We start from the raw sequence: 22610 nt of genomic DNA, 5'->3' as shown, positions 1-22610 counted from the left end.
AGTTAATAATACTTTGATCCATAATTTTTTATTAAATTTAATAATAAAGCAAGGACAAAATTAACTCTCACTCACTCAGAAAGAAAAAAATTAAAGAGCCAAGATTATTACTAGGGCGAATCCGTGCAAAAACTTATCACTTTTTGATGGGCCAAAATTGGGCTCTAAATTATGGAGGCAAAGAGAAGCCCAAGAATGGGTCAAAATCCTTAACCATGGTTAAGCACAACACACCTAATCCAGCTTTAAAAACTCGGAATACAACCCGATATTTGCTTGAATGTGATAAGGTCGCTTATATAAAAAGAAATAAAAGCAACGGACACGATGTGTGACACGTGTTCGGCTTCGATTTGATATTAACCGACTCTTCACAATTTGTTAGGTCAATATTAGGTGGATACCCCTAGGGTTTGCTATTTCGCATCAATCTCTTCCGCCTTTTCCTAACTTTCTGCGCAATTGGTTTCTCTCTCTAACACTTTCTCTCTCTAGATTTGTAAGCTTTCTGCCATGGAGACGGAGCGCGTGACAGGATTTCCGTTGACAAATCTCGATCGGCGTCCAAGAAAGAGGGCGCGTCTGGGCTGGGATGTTCTCCCCGAGCCGCCTAAGGTAATAGATCTATCCTCAAATTCTTTGATCTGTTCATTCTATCTTTGTTTTTTTTTCGCTTTTGTTTTGCTAGATCTGATCAAGATTAGGTTTTTTTCGCGTGAGGTATGGTAAAGTCTCAGTCTTCCTGTGTTTTATATTGTTTCTTGATTAGATCTGTTTTTGCTCTTACGATCATATGGTATTTTTTTAGCTGGGATTTTGTATTTCAGGGTTTGATTTTTATTTCTTCAGTCGTGAGGGTAAAAATTACTTACGTATTATCGATTCTTTCTTTCTTGATGACCGTTTTATATTCAGATCTAACGTGAATTATCTGTTTTTCAGATTTTGTGATTATTTATGATGTTTCAATTTTGTTCTGAATAGTTGTTTTTCGACCAAAATTTTATGTGGAAGGATGTCAATTAAATCTTTTGAAAAGATTTCATGATGATCCGGTTACTATGTCAATTTGGGTGGACGTTATTGATTGTGCTCTCTAGGATAGATCTTGTTTGAAGTAAAAAAAAATTCATCCCATCTGTCAGATCTGCGTGATAAACTGTTGCACAATAGGCTGGAACTCTATCTAAGACTAGTAACGAAATAAACAAATGCAAGTTTTTTCCAGTCTGTTTTTTCCAGCTGAGTTATTACATAAAGACAAATCTTAGCAGATGATTTTTGGGAGTCTCTTCTTGAATTTTGGAAGTTGGAATTGATTATTGAACTTGATCTAAGCCTTTAGTCTTTTTGTTTCGATATCTTGCAATAACTATTGACTCCTGAGTGTTTGATTACTGGTTGATTGTTTTTTCCAGTCCTGCCTGTTTGTCCTTTTTTATTATCATAGCTGCTTTATGTTATGTTTTTTGAATTCTATTTCCAACTTTTAAGGTATCCAAAGGTAAATAATAAAGCTAGTTTTGTATTAAGATACCATGAATGGAATGCCTGTGTGTAGGCTCAGCTAGGATTGTTTTGTGGACAAGATGTTGGGAATGTGACAAGCTATGCATCTTCAAGGCAACTCACAGACCTTACTAGTGCACCCTTTACTATTAAGGGAGTGGCTCAAAATGGTTCTCCCCCTCGGAGAGAAGATGACAAGGATGGACATTTTGTGTTTGAGCTGGGAGAAAATTTAACATCACGCTGTAATCATCTTTACCATCACCAAAAAGTTCTAATTATATTTTGGTGCCTTGGTTGCTATGCTGACCATCTTATTATTTCTGTTACACACAAAAACCTTTATGCACCCAAATATTATATATATAATGATTTGACGAATCCACCTTTTCCTAAAATCTTACCATACTAGTAATATAATTAATATTGTCATCTTTATCAGCTTTTATTTTGTTTTTAACATGTTTCTTTGATTTGATGCTCATGCATTCCGAGTTTATTTCGATACATAAACAAAAATGATTTGCCAAAACGAAAAAAAGAGAACACATTTTATTGTGGCATGTGTTCTGTGTATTTCCCGTATCTGCTCTATATTACCCTAATGGTCTTTAGATTTTCTGAAATGTAGATAAGATCCACAGTAAGATGGGTGAAGGTACTTTCGGTCAGGTCCTAGAATGCTGGGATCGTGAAAGGAAAGAAATGGTGGCTATTAAAATTGTTCGGGGTATGAAGAAGTATCGTGATGCAGCAATGATTGAGGTTGAAATGCTTCAACAACTTGGTAAACATGACAATGGTGGCAATCGGTGAGTAATTGCGTGTTAAATTTACTGTTATACTAATCCATGTACTCATTCATGGTATTTTTGTTATTTGTCGAGTGTTGAACTGGTTTGTTCCTTGCAGTTGCGTACAAATACGGAACTGGTTTGACTATCGTAATCATATCTGTATTGTAAGTATTATACGATTGATTTGGATGGGTTAATTTCCCCACCTAACAATCTTATGGGGATTAAAATTTTGGATGAACTCAAATGGTTTTAACAGGTCTTTGAGAAGCTTGGACCAAGCTTATACGATTTCCTTCGGAAAAACAATTACCGTTCATTTCCCATTGATCTTGTTCGTGAGATTGGAAGACAACTTTTGGATTGTGTAGCATGTGTGTAAAAAAAGCTTTTTGCACTTCTCTTTTCTTCAACCATGCATATATATTAGATGCAGATAGGCTTTGTGCTGAATATAAAATGTACCTCATGATTGGACCGTATGCTATGCATTTATCATTACAGCAGATTGAATAATGTCATCATGCATACTTCCCAGTTACTCTGCCTACTATACTATCTTCTAATTAAATATGGTCTTGCTTTTCTTGTAGTTATGCATGATTTGCGCCTTATACATACTGACCTGAAGCCTGAGAACATACTTCTCATCTCTCCAGAATATGTGAAGGTTCCTGACTACAAGGTAAGCTTTGTTTTATTGGTCAGTCACTTTTCTGTTTCCCTTAATATGTGTTGATTGCAACCTTACTTTGTATTTTGTTCTTGATACTACTGCATAGGCTTAATTTTTTTCCAATTTTTTTAATACAGGTTTCTTCTAGGCCACCTAAAGATGGTTCTTACTATAAAAGAATCCCAAAATCAAGTGCTATAAAGGTAATTGATTTTGGTAGCACTACATACGACCGTCAGAATCAGACATATGTTGTGTCAACTCGTCATTACCGTGCACCTGAAGTTATACTAGGTAAGGTCTTCAAACATCTAGGTTTTCTCCATTGTTCTTGCATCTATGAAGCATCCAATTCACCCTATCTATTTCAGGTCTTGGATGGACCTTCCCTTGTGATATATGGAGTGTTGGCTGTATCCTTGTTGAACTTTGTTCGGTAAGCTCTGTTTGATCTGGTTTAACCTTGGTTTTATCATATTTGATTTATTGCAGCTAATTTATCTTGCAACTTCAAACATGCTAATTTAGGGAGAAGCGTTGTTTCAAACACACGAGAATTTAGAACACCTTGCTATGATGGAGAAGGTACTGGGCCCGCTGCCTCAGCACATGCTGAAAAGAGTGGAGTAAGTCATTGATTTGTTGCCTACTTCAACAGTATCTTGCTTGATTCAATAAGAGAAGTCTCTTTCTTATTTATAGTAAATTGATGAATTACTTTCTACTTTTGTCACAGCCGTCAAGCGGAGAAGTATGTTAGAAGGGGACGGTTGGACTGGCCTGAGGGGGCAACTTCTCGAGATAGTATTAAAGCTGTGTTGAAGTTGGCTCGTCTTCAGGTACAATTGCTAATCCTTTTCCTCTGTTGTTTGGTTGAATGAATTTGCACAGTTTACGGATAATTGTGTTTCATATTGCAGAACATAATCATGCAGCATGTGGATCATTCTGCTGGTGATCTTATTAATCTTTTGCAAGGACTTCTTAGATATGATCCTTCAGAAAGATTGACCGCTCGGGAAGCTTTGAGGCATCCATTCTTCACCCGTGATCATCTTAGGAGGTAGAACAAGTTTTTGGTTTTACTCATGTGCACATAATGCCCTTCCATGATGGTGCCCTCCAACCTTCAACGCCATTTGTTTTGGTGGTGACTGGAAGTGGAGCCATTTGTCTTGGCTCATTGCGGTTGTGTGAATTTGACGCTGTCCCGGTGTAAATAAAACCAAAATACTGGTTTCTTGCGGGGCGTTCTGGTAACATACTAGGTTATGTTGGTGGTGAAAGTCATGCCAGTGTGTATAAGATGAATATCTAACCCTCGATTACTAACAGAAATTGCATGCATGGATTGAGCTTTCTTTCCTACTTGATTTTTTGAGATTTATCCCTTTGGTTCATCTTGCAAGAATTTGTTTTACTTCAGCCAGTATCCAATCAACAACATCTCTTACAGTATGATCTTAAGTTCATCTACTTGTTTGTCCAACATGTATATTATTATATAGAGAATTTTTATTTACTTGAAACAGCCTAAGAGTTGAAAAAAAATATGATGAAATAAATTAATACCATGTTCTGAAAGAAATTCGAAAGAGTAGGAAAGCTTAGTGCTAATTCAAACACTTTCTATTAAACAGTTCATATGACTAATCTTGTTTAAAAAAGAATAAGAGAATCTTCTTCATGTTGATGTTGTACTTTCTAAGACAATGACGACTATTTAGGTTTTTAATATGTTTTTTGCCATTTTAAGTTAACAATTTAATTAAAAACCTTCAGCTTTCGGTTTAGAATGCCCAAAAGTTGCTAATGTTCTGGTTAAACAAAAATCAAAAGTCGTTTCCTTTGTCTAAGCCCCTCTCCCTTTCTCCTCTCTTACAACAAGTCGTACATTCATCATCTTTTTGCAGTTTCAAATCACGCATAATCTAAGATTTTTAAAAAAAAATTCCTTCAATCGTTTGTTTTCCAATATTTTAATTCTAGACCTTGAGATTTTTAATTTCGATAGCAGCAAAGACAGAGAGTACATCAATAAAGGAGAGGAAGTTTATTGTCTGTCAGAAGAAAAATACGAAACTTCATGTTAACTGGTTTTTTACTTCCTATATTTTATGTATTAAACTTGTGCCTTTTTTACAATTCTAGAACAGTTTAATTTGGTATTATTAGTGTTTTAAAATTTCAAATTCATTTTTTTTATTTCTCTTAGATTTTCTTTCCTAACTTTTGCTTTAAGAAGACTTATGGAAATAAGTATAATAGGGTAACACAAAAACTTTTTTCATCATTGAGATTGCAACTTACTTACAATTCTCTCCGAATTTATAGTTGTTGTGACGAATTTTTTGGTTATGCTATTGGATGCTGAGATTTGACCCTTTTCACAAGAGTAAGTGCTTATCTCATTTTCTCTCCCCGCTTCCATTAGAATTTGTTCTTTAAAATGTAAGAGAAATTGCATTATTTGTTGTTTTGCTTCTTTGTTTCACTTTTTTTTTTTACGTTTATTGGTCCACTTGGAATTTTTTTTGCATTGAACTATGTGACGTGAGATTTCACAATAGGTATTATTTGATGATATCTTTTTTCTCGTTGTCTATGTGAATCTCATTCCTCTTAAAATATATTCTTCAGGAGAAGGAAGCAATGAAGAAATGGACGAATCAAAGAACCAACTTAGTTTTCTTGAAGAAAATTTCTTCTCATCTTATGCTTTGATAATACAAATTAGTTACTTTCTTTATTATCTCACCTACATTATAAAAGTTAATTGTTTATATTGATCATCAATCTTAGTAAGTGAAGTAAATTTTCTCCTTATATACTTCAAGATTGTAAGATTTAAACATAGATTAAGTATGGATTAATGATTTGAAATTCAAAAGTTAAGGGACATCTTGGATCCATAAACTATGCAAATCAACAATTTTGTTAGATTTTTATTTGCTAATATGCTACTTTATGCACATTGAGGATAGTAGGAGTCGCTTTGGTAATCCTCTAAATCATTAAATGTTGAACTGATTTAAATTGGAAACTTCAACAGTCTGCTTGTGGTGTTAGCTATTCAGTAACTTCTAACTCATGAATATCTTGAAGAACCGATCCCTCATATGCTATTCAGTCATCTTTCATTTTAATAATTAAACCATCATAAGATATGTTTGTTCATATCTTTATTCCTTCCTGGCATTTTTAGTCGTGTATGTGCATGTGCTTCGGTTATTTATTTTTTTACTTATTTTTCTCAAAAATTTTAATGAATAATTGTTACTTTGTTGTACTATCTAAGAATTTAACGTTGTGTACTATTTTTTGTGCAAAGGAATAGTATTTAGGTATGTACATGTATAACAGGAAAACCAAAGAGCCAAAACTCTTCCTGTTCTCTTGTAAGACTGAACATTGAGATTCGCAATGTCAATAGCTTTAAGTTTTTTCACCACTTCATGAGAATTATATTTGAGTTTAACTTTTGCATTTTGAATGAGTTTTTGGCGTAAAGCAAGAGAAATCTTGCATATACCTTAAATGATAAAGAAAAACTTAAAGAAGCAAAATATAAAAAAGTGAAAGAAATGCTTAAAGTGTTATAAAACAAACTATCTTAGCAAAAATAAAAAAGAGAGAGTAAGAGAAAAGAGAGTTGAGAAGATTAGTGTATCTATGTATATTCATTCTCTGATTTCCAAGGCTATTTATAGCCAAAGAAATCAGATGATAGGTAACAGAGAAATGACAATTTGCCATTTAGTGGGTTCCACTAATGAAAGTCTTAGAAATCAGATGATAGGTAAGAGAGAAATGACAATTTGCCATTTAGTGGGCTCCACTAATGAAAGTGGAACATCCACTATGTTTTGTCTACTTGTAATGTGACTCATTAAAAAATTTATAAGAAACAATATACATAGTTATCCTGAACACTCATAGATATTGTGCCTCATTAAAACCTTATTAGGAAAAATCAGTGAAAAAAAGCCTAATGAAGAAAAAAGAGTACACAAATCTGATAATACAACTTGAGTGTTGCCTCATTAAAAATCTTATTAGGAAACCCAGTGGGACAAAACCTTGATTAAGGGAAAAGAGTACAGTGCGTATTTCACTTACCCTGATGAAAACTTAATTTTGAAATTTTGGAGACGGCACATTTCAATCTTATACCTTAGCTTCTCAAAAGTTGATGTTAGTAATGCCTTTGTGAATAAATCTACAAGATTATCACTCGAACGAACTTGTTGTACATTAATATCACCATTTTTTTAGAGATCATGTGTGAAGAATAAATTTGGTAAAATATATTTAGTTTTGTCTTCTTTTATGAAGTCACCTTTCAATTGAGTTATGCACGCGACATTGTCTTCGAATATAATTGTGCGTACTTTCACATCATTTTTCAGGCCGCATCTTTCTTTGATGAACTGTATCATCGATCTCAACCACACACATTCTCTACTTGCTTTATGAATTGCTATTATTTCAGCATAGTTTGAAGATGTAGCAACAATAGACTACTTTGTAGATCGCCATAATATAGTAATTTCTCCGTATGTAAATAAATAGCCTGTTTGATATCGAGCTTTATGTGGGTATGATAAATAACCTGCATCTGTATAACCAATAAGATTTGCACAACCTTTGTTAGTATAAAACAAACTAATATTAATAGTGCCCTTTAGAAATCGCAAAATATGTTTGATACCGTTCTAATGTCTTCGCGTTGGGGATGAACTATACCTTACCAACAACTTAACAGAAAATGTTATATCAGGTCTGGTTGCATTAGCAAGATACATAAGTGCACCAATAATACTGAGATATGGTACTTTAGGACCAAGAAGTTCTTCATTCTCTTTTGAAGATCGAAATGGATCTTTATCCACTTTCAGTGATCGAACAACCATTGGAGTACTTAATATAACCTTCATTTATCAAGTACTCACTAAGGCAATTATACCATATACGCCTTGATTGTTTCAGATAATATAATGATCTTTATAATTTGATTGAGTACACCTACCGGGACTTAGTACATGCATCAGGCAATTTTAATCCTTCTGAAATTTTCATGTAAATTTCATTATCAAGCGAACCATATAGGTAAGTTGTAACTACACCCCTAGATGTATTTCAAAATTTTTTTGTACAGCTAAATTGATGAGATATCGAAAAGTTATTTTATCCATAACAAGTGAATATGTTTCTTCATATTTGATCCCGAATCTTTGAGAGAATTCTTGTGCAACAAGGTGTTCCTTGTATCTTACAATTTCAATTCTCTCATTTCATTTTCACACAAAAACTCATTTATAGCCATCTGGTTTACACCTTCAGGGATTTGGACTACAGGTCCAAAAACCTCACATTTAGTAAGTGAAGTTAATTCTGATTGAATTGTCTTTTGCCATTTTGGTCAATCACATCTACGTCGACATTCTTCGACGGATTTAGGCTCAAGACTTTCACTATCTTGTATGAGTTTAAGTGCAACATTATATGCAAATACATTATCAATCGTGATTTTCGATCGATCTAAATTTATCTCATCACCTGTAGAACTTATTGAAAGTTTTTCATTCACTTGAGTCTCGAGTTCACTGATTTCTTCAGAAATCCTCAGGATTACTCAAATCTTAACCTTTTTCACGAGGTTCTTTTGTAGTATCATCTTTATTATTCCTCACGCTTCTCTTTCTACGATTTTTATCCTTTGAACCCAATGGTTTACCACGTTTCAGGCGTGTTTGGAATTCAGAAGGTATGATACTAGTAGATGGTCCTTTTGGGACATCAATCCGTATAGGCACATTCATTGCAGAAATATGTGACTTAGTTATCCGTTTCAAATCAGTAAATGCATTTGACATTTGATTTGTTATTTTCTGTAACTGGATGATTTTTTGGACCTCCTGCTCAGATGTGCGGGTACTTGGATCAAAATGAAATAGTGATAAAAATTTTCACGCAATTTCTCTTTCGGAATCCTTTTTTTCTCCCCCTAATTCCGAAAAAGTTATCTCATCAAATCGATAATCTGCAAATCGGGCAGTAAATAAGTCTCTTATCAACGGTTCAAGATAGCGAATTATGGAGGGTGAGTCAAAACTCTTTGTTACCTTTTTAGACATTTTAAGAAAATAAAATTCTTACCCATTTGTTACCTTTTTAAAATAACTCAAAGTGATGGAAGCTTATGCTGATAACGTGTTATAAAATAAATTAAACTTAGCAAATTAATAGAAGATAGTACGAGAAAGAGAGAATGGAGAGAATTGCAATGTATTTCGAGTGTTTCTTATACACTTCAAATGGCTATTTATAGCCAAAATACAGCTGAAGATAAGAGAGAAAGAAAGGATAAACAACAAAGTGGAGCCCATTATATGGAGCATCCACTATTAAATTATAATATAATATTGAGTTATTTTTAATATGTTAAGAGAATTTTTTATCTAATAGTTAGATGGAAGTACAAATTTGAATCATTTTTAATAGGTTAAGAGCATTTTTGATCAATAGGTGGAAGAAGAGGATTTTAAAACCATTTCTAAGACGTTAAGGACATTTTTGACCCATAAGATGGAAGAAAAGATAAATTTGATCCAATAGATGAAAGGGGAACATTTTTGAACCTTCTTCCTAAAATAAATAAGAAGAGAGATAAACTAAAATTAATGAATAGAAAGATAGAAAGAGAGAGAGAGAAGTATTAGCCCGTTTGGATGGGCTTTAAATTGGTCAAAAAGCAACTTAAAGCCCTTTTTAGCTTTTGAACGTGTTTGTCTAATATTAGCCATAAAGTTCTTAAAGTCAGTCAAAAATGAAAAGTTAGGATTTTTAACTTTTTTTCCTAAGTGCTTAAAGCTATTTTGTTTGACCATGAAAATTACTTTTATATCCCTTATATTTTAACTAAATTTCCAAACTACCATTTTTATTCTTTTAATCCTAAAATTCAAACACTTATTTTCAACATAAACACTTTTATCCAAACACTCAACTGCTTATTTATAAAAATAACTTTCAGCACTTCAAATTTCTAAAAGCACTTCATACATAAAAGTTACCTTTTAAGCGTATCCAAACGAGCTTTATATGTTATTTGTTTCTATATGTTTTTGAGAAAATAGTTAAATAAACCCCCAATTTATTATCGGATTTTCAACTGCGGGTGTCCTATAACCCCCTTGAACTTCTTAACTGTGAAATAAATCAGATTTTTATCAGATAGTGATGTGCACGTGCCATCCACATAATAATGCCTTTTTATCTACAAAAATATTTAAATATTTTTATTTATTCAACTTTTCCTTTGTATTTCCATTTTTACCTTTTCTCTATCCTTTTCCATTCCTCTGTTTCTTTGGCTTTGATGAATTATTTTTCCAGATTGATGAGGAGAATATCGTCCAGTAGGAAAATCTAGATATTCTCTATTGAAGCTAAACGAGAACGAAAAAATCCCTCGCCCGAAACTACTTCTGCTTCCATTACTATAGTATTATAACTAGAGAACGAAGCTTCGCTGAATCAATAATAAACAACATCAGTTTGTCGTGATGAATGTATAGAGTTATTGAATAGACTAGTGTTGATTTCGATTTAACAATGTTGAGATGAGAAATTTGATCTATGCTTGAAACAATTTCAATAAATGGGTCTTCTCTGTTAGTGGGTCTGTTACTAGGGGTGGGCGTTCGGTATTCGGTTCGGTATTTTCAAAATTTAGATTCGATAATTCGGTAATCGGTAATTCAAAGTATATACCAAATACCGAACTTTCAAACTTCGGTTCGGTAATTCAGTAATTGGTAAATAAAAATTCGATTCGATACGGTATTCGGTAATACCCAAATTTCTGCATCTTATAAGATCTACACAAATGCAAGCACTTTTTTTTACAAGATAAGTAGCCACAAACCATCTTAAAATAAAACCTAAAACTAAAAGGCAACAACAACAACAAAGTGCTTCAGCTGCAACACAACAACAAACAACATAAGATGCAACACTACACCTGTTGAAGGAAAAGTTGAAATCAATAAGACTAACATAAAAACAAGACGCCTTACTCCCTTATTTTCTGAGAAAGCCCTACAACAGTTAATTCCTTGATCCAATGGGGCAACAAAGTTTTGGGAGCAACAATCAACACTCTCCTTATCAACTTTGAATAAAACAATCCAGCTAAATAGCCACATATCTAAAACATGGTAAAAATAAAAAAAGTTACTTCAGAAATTATTTTGTGGAACATATTACTTTCGGAACCTTGACTTTTACCTGCATGGTCTTCCCCAAACCCATGTAATCGCCTAAAATACCACCCTTACCCAGACAGTGAAGAGACCAAAGCCACTTCAAACCCTCACGTTGGTGAGGATACAACATTTTGGCAATTTTACCAGGTAACCCATAATTAAACTTTGGTCCATTGAGTGTGTAAGTGTGATCCTCCTCTGAAACAAAATCATGTGAATCCAAGTCATCTGAACATTTTCGCTCATGTCTAACCTTCCTGTTATGTATTCCCACTTGAGTGACAGCACTCTTGTCACCAACAACCACACAATCACCATCACTGTCATTAGTATCTCCTTTTTCCAGAAATTTGTAGGTAGAAATAGAACTGAGAAGTGAGAAACTGAGAAGAAGTGAAGAAGAACTGAAGAAGTGAAGAAGAAGTGAAGAAGAAGAAGAACTGAAGAATTGAAGAACGAGAGAAGTGGAGAAACAGAAAGTCAGAAAGAATTAAAGATTAGATAACCTAGCCCTAAATGGATTTTTCTAAAATTAACATTTAAGAATGGGCTATTGTAATATTGTTAGAGTGGGCTATTGGGTTATTGCCTATTGGGTTAGGAATTTGGGCTGCCTTAAAAGAATTCCTAAAGGGTTTAGGCCCAACAGACATACAATAGTGGTCCACTAGCCATATTAATTTTGGTATTCGGTATTTACGAACTACCGAACGGAAAAAAAATAAATACCGAAACCGAAATCGAAATACCGAAATGTTAACTTTTGGTACCGAATACCGAACCGAATTACCGAATACCGAAATACCGAAATAGCCGATTCGGTTCGGTAATTCGGTTTCCGGTATTTTATGCCCACCCCTATCTGTTACTCAATGATTTCGTTAATGAATTTCTCTCCATTGATAAATTTGTTACCTAATGAATTCTTCATCACTAATTAAAAAAAAGTTATGTTCTTTTCACTTACAATTTTGATTTTGAGCTACCGACAAAATTTTAAACTGATGAGAAATGAACGTACAGATAGAAGTGGTGATTTAAAGATGAAAATTAGATAAGTGGTGAAAAACCGATAATGGCGGGGACCTGATTGTGATGGTGAGGGTGAGTTGCAGCGATGTTGCTAATCACTTAAAAGAGAAAGGGGGTAAGAAAAAAGAAAAAATAAATAAGAATAAAAGAAAACATAATTTTTCTAATTAAAAGAAATAGAAAATTAATATAAAATAAAATAAATATATATAAAATTAAAGTTTTAATCATTGTTCTGGCCTTTCACTCTCTTTGAGAGAGTGAACCACAGTTCTTTGTCATCTCAGCATTTAAGGAGAAAATAATTCTATTTTAAAATAGTCTAAGGAGATGATAGAACCCCCATAAAATATAAATATATAGTTAAAAAATCAATAATAAATTAGAAGATCATTTGGCTATTTTCTCTATTTTTTTTTTGTATATATGATTTACACAGTACAAATGACTATTTATATCCAAAGATACTTGGGGAAGCTACAGTACTACTTGCCATCAAGTTTGGCAAAGTGATTGAGAAAAAGAATGGGTTCCACTTGTATGCCACATGGGCATTCAACTCTCTCTAAGACAGTTATTTTTGTTAAATAGTTTTAAATATTGTGTATAATTTCATCGAAATTTTATTTTTACTATTAACTTTATCTCTAATAAACTAATATACTTAAGAATACTTATGAAAAATTAACTATTAGATGTTTACCTAGGCCTTTTATATATATGATTTTACTCACAAAATTAAAGCTTATAGATTACAAAACATTTTCATTATAATACCAAAAACATTATATCTGCCTTAATAAAAGAAGGGAAAAAGTTTTAAAATGTTTTTAACGTATTAGAAATGGTTCGTAAAATGTCTTCCTTGCACCTATTGGGTCAAATTTGCCCTTTCTTCCATCTATTCGGTCAAAAATGTCTTTAACGTATTAAAAATGGTTCAAAATGCCCCCCTTCCACCTATTGGATAAAAAATGCTCTTAACCTATTAGAAATAGTTCAAATATGTCTTTCCCTCTACCTATAAGATAAAAAATTCTCATAACATATTAGAAATGATTCAAAAATTTACTAATTCTAATTATATATGTCTATAAGTTTTTTAACAGTACTTTGACAATTATTTAATTTTTTTATTTGTATTTTTTTTTGAAAAAATTCTTGTTTGTTTGTTTAACCTAATAGAAGTATTTGCTTTAAATAAAATATATGAATTAACATGTGAATTAACCCTAATGTATATTGTATAAAAACATTGTCTTAGTCATGGAGAAGAAGAATTTCATTATGTATGCCCATAAAAAGATCATTTTTGTTGAATTTTTTTCTGAGTGTAAATATAGTATCAGTTAACATAATTTATACAAAAAATTAAGTAGTTTTAAAAGACTAAAATTGTTAGACAATAGAAAAAATATATAACTAAGATGCTAATAGAAGTAAAATAAATTTAAAAGTTGAGTTTTAATTTATTCAAATTTGAAGGCTAAAAAGAAGTTTTTGAAATATTTTGATGTTATAAAAATATTATATTTATTAATAAAATATACTCAAATCGCACGAAATGCAGGCATATTAAATAGTATTTAATAGTTGATAAACATATTTTCAGGTATAAGGAGGACAAATTTGAACAATTTTCATAGATTAAAGGCATTTTTGAATCTTTTTCGATAAAAAAATAGTAAAGAATTATAAGTTGGCGAAGAGTGACAAGTTCTTTTCTTATTGTAGGAAAAAGAAAAGGAAGAGAAAAATATCAAACCTAAAATTTTCTACCATTTGAAAAAATTATAAAAATCCTTATTCTCTTTTATTCTCAAATAAATCACTCAACGTCTCGATACATCACGTACATCTCAATATATCACGTAAAGTGATGTATACGTGATATATTGGGACGTACATGATGTATTGGGACGTTAAGTGACGTATTCGAAACTGAGATGCGATATATCAGAATGTTGAGGAATGTATCCAAAATCGAGACGCAATGTATCAGAACATTTTGGAATGTATTGGGATTGCACAAAATTTAAGGGACTTTTATAATATGGGAAAGAGTAAGAATAAAATGTAATTAGCTCTTAAAAATATGAGATTTGTGTAATCTATACGTAAATTTATTAAGAACCAAAAAAACTAATTCAAATTAATAATAATCAAACAAATGAATATATATTATATTTTTCTAAGAAAAAAATATATTATATTTAATTTAATTTGATGTTAGTATTTGAAAAAAAATCATTTAAATTAACTTGATTTTTGATTTTAGTAAAAAATCGACTCAAACTGCCCGGCCTTCGCTTGCTCCCAATGCGAAACTCTTTGTATATTTTTAATTATTCAGTGGCGTGGCTGGAATAGCTTAACACTATTTCACCAATAATTTGCTCTGTCCTCCGCCATAATTTTTTTACCCGGAATCATTTATTTTCATTGTAATGTAATTTGTAAAATCTTTCCATCTATTATTTTTTGGGGAATTATGGGTGTGTTTGGTATCGGGGGAAATATTTTTTAGAAGGTATTTTTTTTATATATTTTTTTTTAGTTGATCAAAATTTTAGAAAAATAAATTCACTTTCAATTTAAAACTGAGAAAATAAGTTCCACAAGATATTTCACATTGATTTTGTACTCTCTTCCCTACAACATACTTCATCTTCTCGGCAAAGCTTCTATCCCCACCACCACATACCTTTATCCTTCGCTTCTACCTTTGATAATATTTGTCTAGATTATATATAAATTATACTTTTATGATAATATTTTTTGATTTCGATATAAAATAGAAAAATAAATATAAAATCCACTTATTTTCTTAGAAAATATTTTTCTATCATACCAAAACACGCCGTATATTATTATTTTTTAACTTTCATTGCCACTCACTACTTTTCGGTGATGCTTCACCTTCGCATTTTAGTCGGTAGTGTATATGTATATTTTCTATGAATTTCATTATGTATTTTCTGAAGTTGTAAGATATTTTCATGATTGGGTTGATGTGAAGTCGTTTCTCTAGCATATGCTTTGCATGAACATTTCAATGTTCAAGATAAAAAGAACAAGGAGAAAAATTGATTGATCAGTTCTTATTTGGAAGGTTATAATTTATTAATTATCACAATTTTCTACTTCTGCTAATAACTTAGCACATTCGCTGTTGTTACTATGGGGTCATAAGCACAAGGAGAGTCCAACTAAGACTTCCATGAAAAAATCTCATTTATCTTGATTGAGGATATTCTTACAGGCCACTAAACATTTTCCCTATTTTTGAAGAATCTTTTCTATTTAAGTTGATTGCTCAAAAATTGTTTGTTCATATAAGCAATGTTTTGGGATCTTTTGATTGCTGCAATGGATTCAGAGCTAATCAATTTTCATTAAACAAACATGACAGTCTTTAATTACACAAAATAAATTATGAGCTGACTTAATCAGCCAGTCAATAATCATCCAAAATAGTGTTATGTTATCTCACAGTCTATATGACTATATCCCACTTTTACTATATAATATAATGACTTTTTTCTCTTTTTCTTTCTTATCATAAGATATGAACAAATCTCCTGCTAGTGTCCACTCGAGTGGCTGAAAAAATTTGATCCACAGTTGGAGCAGGGTCCATGTAGTACAGAGTCATAGAGGTCCATTTCAAATTTTGAAGAGACAAGTGCCACAAGCCGAGAAAGCTACTTTAGCAAATTCTAATACCATGCAATGTGTTTGCTGCCAATGTGTCCGGGCCTATTTTATTCTAACCCCTCAGTTCCATTTGGGGACACTTTTTTTATAAAAAAAATCTGCCAAGATTGTAACATGTCTAAAGGAATTAGATTCGAGTCAGGATCAATTCGGATCTATTTAAATAATAAATAATATATATTTGTTATATATTTAATATATAAAAGAGAAGAGAAGTAACTATTTAGATTTGCGTCCTTTTAGAATTATAAAAATAGAAAAACAACGCATCCTTTCTCTTAAAGAAAAAAAGAAAACGACACCTTCTTTCTTCCTTCTTCCTTCTCTAATTTCTGAAAGTTTCATTGAAGATTTCTTCTCCGAAAAAAAATAGACTCTTGTAACAGATACGTGATTATAGACTGACTATTTCGATGTAATTCTTATTTCATAAACATGTGATTGCACTATATATTAGACTAGTGAAATGAAATTCGCCAATGTCAAATATATTATTCAAGTACCCAAGTATCGACCCATGAACATGGTTTTTTTAGTGTGAATGAAGGCCATAATGATAATTAATCTACCCTGAGGCACCTGAGCATGGTCCCTTGGAATCAATCATCTTTTTAATTTTTTTTGTTCTTTTGCTTTTTGATATGACATTAGGGTTGAAGTAATTAATTTTATAATTGATGCGGCGTGGGGTGGATTGCGTTTTAAGATATCAATTATTAAATAGGAATTCAAAGAAATTAAATTCTTGTAATTAGTAAATATCAAAGATATAAACTTTTTATATTAAACTTTTATTTTAATTTTAACTTATATTTTTTTAAAAAATTAAAATAGATGTGCCTAGTGAATTTTTTGTTGTTGAAATATTAATTAGAAACAGTTAATTAGCTATAAAGAAATAGCAATGAAGAAACAATTGTTGAAATGTTAACTAAAAACACTTAATTAGTTATTGTGAAAAAATTATAAATTTTATTTTTTATATTAAACTCAATTAAAACTAAATAATATTTAAAAAATTATGCGGAGTGAATCTATATTAGGGGAGCGGGGCGGGGCAACTTAAAAAATAAAAAAAATTGTGATGTGAGGTGGGACCAGCGGTTAAAAAATTAGTGGGTTGATATTCTCTTTAGATTAATAACAGTCTTGTTTCCATTCCGTAGGCTGAAATTAAACTCCACAAACTATAGTAATTGAAAACTATTATGAAAGTGGATTGTCCACTTAACATAATATTTTATGTTAGTGGGGCCCACTCAAAGTGGGCAACTAACTCATTTGGTTTTCTTCTTCTTTGATGGCTATAAAATGCCATCAATTTGACTTAAAAACATTCATCCGAAGAATTTGCAATTACTCTATTCTGTTTTATTTTCCTTACTCTCTCCGTCTAATTAATTGTTAAGGTAGTATATTTATAATACGTTATCAGCACGAGGCTCCGGCTAATTTTTTAAGGTAACAAAAGTGGTAAGAGTTTTATTTTATTTTATTTTTATAAAATGGCAAATATTTCCAAAATTGAATTTACTGCTCTTGATATCTCTGGAAAATGCTACTCATTATTGGCACTTGATGCTGAAATTCATTTAGAATCAATGGGTCTGGCAGACATCATTAAAGATGACAATATGACATCCAATCAAGACCGTGCTAAAACCATGATATTTCTCCGTCACCATCTTGACGAGGGGCTAAAATTACAATATCTTACATTAAAAGACCCCCTTAAATTATGGAAAAATTTAAAAGAAAGATATGACCACCTAAAGTTGGTCATGCTTCCACAAGCTCATCATGATTGACTAAATCTGAGATTAATGGATTTCAAAAATATAACTGAATATAATTCTGCTTTATTTAGAATTATAGCTCAGTTAAATTTATGCGGAGAAGAGATCACTCAGCAAGATAAACTTGAAAAGACATACTCCACATTTCCACCTGCGAATATGCTCCTGCAGCAGCAATATCGCGAAAAAAAATTTAAAAAATATTCTGAATTACTTTCTCACCTTCTTATTGCTGAAAGACATAATGAACTATTAATGAAAAATCATGATAGTCGGCCCGTTGGTTCTTTGCCACTCCCTGAAGTGAATCAGGCAAATTCTAACCAACGAGAAAGAGGCCATGGCCCCAGTCGTGGTCGTGGTCGTAGTCAAAGAAGAAATTTTAATCATGATGCTCGGCTGGCACCGAGAAATAACCAGCAATATAAAAGGCAGGGTAAAAAGCCAGAAGCTTTACCGAAGAATAATTCAGAAATAATATGTCATAGATGTGGAGGTGTGGGGCACTGGTCGCGGATTTGCCGGTCATCAAAACGTCTGGTTCAGCTATATCAGGCATCATTAAAAAGGGCAGAAAATAATCCAGAGACAAATTTTATCTCTGAAGATAATATTGAGCCTATGCATCTAGATGTAGCTGATTTCTTTAATTTTTCAGATGAAAATATGAATATTGACAGGACTAATAATATGTAAATATTTTTTTTATCTGTATTAAGTATGATGTTTGTATTTTTCTAATCAATGTAAATAAATAAAAATTTATGTACTATACCATGTGTTAATACGTATTTTATTTCTTATTGAAGAAAATATGGAAATGCCTCAAATCTTGTTTGGATCAATGATAAATCACGAGGATATTTGTGTAATTGATAGTGGAACAACCCATGCTATATTTAAAGACGAGAAATATTTTTCCAATTTATTTAGAAGAAAAGCTAATGTTACTACAATTTCTGGTAATTCAAAAATGATAGAAGGCTCTGGAAGAGCTACTATAATTCTGCCTAAGGGGACAAAAATTGTTGTAGAAGATGCACTATTTTCTTCTAAATCTCCAAGAAACTTGTTAAGTTTTAAAGATATCCGCAGAAATGGATATCATGTTGAGACATTAAATGAAATGAATATTGAATATCTTGGTATAACCAAGAGTGTCTCAGGCCAGAAATATATTTTGGAAAAATTACCAACTCTGTCATCTGGCCTATATTATGCAAAAATTAGTGCAATTGAAGCAAATATGATCGTAAACCAGAAATTTACTGATCCAAATATATTTATGCTATGGCATGATCGAATAGGTCATCCTAGATCAATAATGATGAGACGAATTCTTGAAAATTCAACTGGACATCCGTTAAAAAACCAGAAGATTCTTACAAATGATGAATTTTCATGTGTTGCTTGTTATCAAGGCAAATTAATTGCCAGACCATCGACCCTGAAGGTTGGCATCGAATCTCCTAGCTTTTTAGAGCGTATACATGGAGATATATGTGGACCTATTCATCCACCTAGTGGATTGTTTAGATATTTTATGGTCCTAATAGATGCATCATTTAGATGGTCTCATGTGTGCATGTTATCAACTCGCAACCTGGCGTTTGCGAAGTTGTTAGCACAAATAATAAGATTGAGAGCGCAATTCCCAAATTATCCAATTAAGGCAATTCGCCTTGATAATGCTGGAGAATTTACATCCCAAGCATTTAATGATTATTGCTTATCAATTGGAATAAAAATTGAACATCTTGTTGCTCATGTTCATACTCAAAATGGCCTTGCAGAGTCTTTTATTAAGCGCCTACAATTAATAGCAAGACCTTTACTAATGAAAACAAAATTGCCAATTACTGTTTGGGGTCATGCTATTTTACATGCAGCAACACTTGTATGTCTCCGACCGACACATTATAATAAATACTCTCCGTCACAATTAGTATTTGGTTATGAACCAAATATAGCCCATTTAAGAATTTTTGATTGTGCGGTATACGTGCCTGTAGCACCACCACAACGTACAAAAATGGACCCTCAACGAAGGTTGGGCATATATATTGGGTTTGACTCACCCTCCATAATTCGATACCTTGAACCGTTGACTGGAGACTTATTCACTGCTCGATTTGCAGATTGTCGGTTTGATGAAAGAATTTTCCCGCCATTAGGGGGAGAGAAAAAGGAACCCGAAAAAGAAAAAGAAATTGTGTGGAAAGTTTCATCACTATCACATTTTGATCCATGTACCCGCACATGTGAATAGGAGGTCCAGAAGATCATCCACTTGCAGAAAATAGCAAATCAAATGCCAGATGCATTTACTGATTTGAAACGGATAACTAAGTCACATATCCCTGCAGTGAATATACCTATCCGGATTAATGTCCCAAAAGGACCATCTACAAGTATCATAGCTTCTGAATCCCAAACACGCCAGAAGAGTGGTAGACCGTTGGGTTCAAAGGATAAAAATCCTAGAAAGAGAAGCGTGAGAAATAATAAAGATGATAATACAAAAGAACCTCCTGAAGAAGGTCAAGATTTGAATAATCCTGATATTCTTGAAGAAATCAGTGAACCCGAGACTCAAGTGAATGAAGAACTTTCAATAAGTTCTACAAGTGATGAGATAAATCTAGATCGATCAAAAATTACGGTGGATAATGTTTTTGCATATAATGTTGCACTTAACCTCATGCAAGATAGTGAAAGTCTTGAGCCTAAATTCGTCGAAGAATGTCGACGTAGATGTGATTGGCCAGAATGACAAAAGGCAATTCAATCAGAATTAGACTCACTTGCTAAACGTGAGGTTTTTGACCTGTAGTCCAAACCCCTGAAGGTGTAAAACCAGTTGGCTATAAATGGGTTTTTGTTAGAAAACGAAATGAGAGAAATGAAATTATAAGATATAAGGCACGCCTTGTTGCACAAGGATTCTCTCAAAGACCCGGAGTCAACTATGAAGAAACATATTCACCGGTTATGGATGGAATAACATTTTGATATCTCATCAGTTTAGCTGTACATAAAAATCTTAAAATACACCTAATGGATGTGGTTACAGCTTACCTTTATGGTTCACTTGATAATGAAATTTACATGAAAATCCCAGAAGGATTAAAATTGCCTGAAGCATGTAAAAAGTCTCGGAAAGTGTACTCAATAAAACTGCAAAGATCATTATATGGTCTGAAACAATCAGGGTTTATGTGGTATAATCGTCTTAGTGAGTACTTAATAAATGAAGGCTATATAAATGATGTTATTTGTCCATGTGTTTTTATTAAGAAAACGGAATCAGATTTTTTTATACTCGCCGTTTATGTTGATGACATAAATCTCATTGGAACCCCTGAAGAGGTCCAAAAGGCAATTGAATATCTAAAGAAAGAATTTGAAATGAAAGACCTTGGAAAGACAAAACTTTGTCTAGGTTTGCAAATTGAACATTTAGCAGACGGAGTTTTTGTCCATCAATCTGTCTACACTGAGAAAATCTTAAAAAGATTTTACATGGACAAAGCACATCCATTAAGTACTCCAATGGTTGTTCGATCACTTGAAGTGGAAAAAGATCAATTTCGATCTTCAAGAGAGGATGAAGAAATTCTTAGTCCTGAAGTACCATATCTCAGTGCTATTGGTGCACTTATGTATCTTGCTAACGCAACTAGGCCTGATATAACATCTTCTGTTAATTTGCTAGCAAGATATAGTTCATCCCCAACGCGAATGCATTGGAACGGTATCAAACATATTTTGCGATACCTGAAGGGTACTATTGATATGGGTTTGTTTTATACTAACAAAGGTTGCGTAGACCTTATTGGTTATGCAGATGCAGGTTATTTATCAGACCCACATAAAGCTCGATCTCAGACAGGTTATCTGTTTACACACGGAGGGACTGCTATATCATGACGATCTACAAAACAGTCCATTGTTGCTACTTCTTCAAATCATGCTGAAATAATAGCAATTCATGAAGCAAGTAGAGAATGTGTGTGGTTGAGATCGATGATACAGTTCATCAAAGAAAGATGTGGTCTGGAAAATAATGTTAAAATACCCATAATTATATTCGAAGACAATGCCGCGTGCATAGCTCAATTGAAAGGTGGCTTCATAAAAGGAGACAGAACGAAACACATTTCACCAAAATTATTCTTCACACATGATCTTCAGAAGAATGGTGAAATTGATGTACAACAAGTTCGTTCAAGTGATAATCTTGCAGATTTATTCACAAAGGCATTACCAACATCAACTTTTGAGAAGCTAAGGCATAAGGTTGGAATGCGCCGTCTCCAAAATATCAAATGAAGTTTTCATCAGGGGAGTAAAATACGTGCTGCACTCTTTTTCCCTTAACCAAGGTTTTGTCCCACTGGGTTTTCCTGGTAAGGTTTTTAATGAGGCAGCAATCAAGGCGTATTACCAGATATGTAGACACAAGCTTTATGGATATTCATGATAAATATGTATATTATGTTTTGTAAAGTTTTTTTTACACGTGGACATCCAAGGGAGAGTATTATGAAAGTGGATTGTCCACTTAACATAATATTCTATATTAGTGGGGCCCACTCAAAGTGGGCAACTAACCCACTTGGTTTTCTTCTTCTTTGATGGCTATAAAATGCCATCAATTTGGCTCAAAAACATTCATCCGAAGAATTTGCAATTACTCTCTTCTGTTTTATTTTCCTTACTCTCTCCGTCTAATTAATTGTTAAGGTAGTATATTTATAACAAAAACTACCTACTTATAATTCTCTTGGAATTCAAAGGGATGGGTTAAATG

At 32.6% G+C, this 22610-nt stretch overlaps 1 protein-coding gene across 3 annotated transcripts; it reads left to right on the top strand.

Moving 5' to 3' along the window:
* Positions 1-410: 410 nt before the first annotated feature.
* LOC129894021 (serine/threonine-protein kinase AFC2) lies at positions 411-4350 on the top strand. Of its 3 annotated transcripts, XM_055969512.1 has the most exons (11): positions 411-615; positions 1562-1754; positions 2141-2321; positions 2422-2470; positions 2566-2680; positions 2900-2991; positions 3120-3276; positions 3354-3418; positions 3511-3608; positions 3719-3821; positions 3903-4350. In XM_055969512.1, exons 1-11 carry the CDS (start codon positions 514-516, stop codon positions 4047-4049), a joined length of 1302 nt encoding a protein of 433 aa, XP_055825487.1. In that variant the 5' UTR covers positions 411-513; the 3' UTR covers positions 4050-4350. The 3 variants fall into 3 exon arrangements, with proteins under 3 accessions (XP_055825487.1, XP_055825488.1, XP_055825489.1); XM_055969513.1 differs by lacking the exon at positions 1562-1754 and having other exon boundaries at positions 427-615; XM_055969514.1 differs by lacking the exons at positions 411-615; positions 1562-1754; positions 2422-2470; positions 2566-2680 and having other exon boundaries at positions 2167-2321.
* Positions 4351-22610: the final 18260 nt, after the last annotated feature.

Source organism: Solanum dulcamara, chromosome 7 (genome assembly GCF_947179165.1).
Source record: "Solanum dulcamara chromosome 7, daSolDulc1.2, whole genome shotgun sequence".
NCBI classification, from domain to species: Eukaryota; Viridiplantae; Streptophyta; class Magnoliopsida; order Solanales; family Solanaceae; genus Solanum; species Solanum dulcamara.
The sequence above is the reverse complement of the archived record's forward strand: the minus strand, read 5'-3'. Positions and strand labels throughout refer to the sequence as shown.

Bases quoted from the DNA above. Each gene is read 5' to 3' on its own strand.
- LOC129894021 (XM_055969512.1), top strand. From the start codon at position 514: ATGGAGACGGAGCGCGTGACAGGATTTCCGTTGACAAATCTCGATCGG. The intron at 1,755-2,140 runs GTAATCATCTTT...TCTGAAATGTAG, and splicing joins AGAAAATTTAACATCACGCT to ATAAGATCCACAGTAAGATG. The intron at 3,419-3,510 runs GTAAGCTCTGTT...ATGCTAATTTAG, and splicing joins TCCTTGTTGAACTTTGTTCG to GGAGAAGCGTTGTTTCAAAC.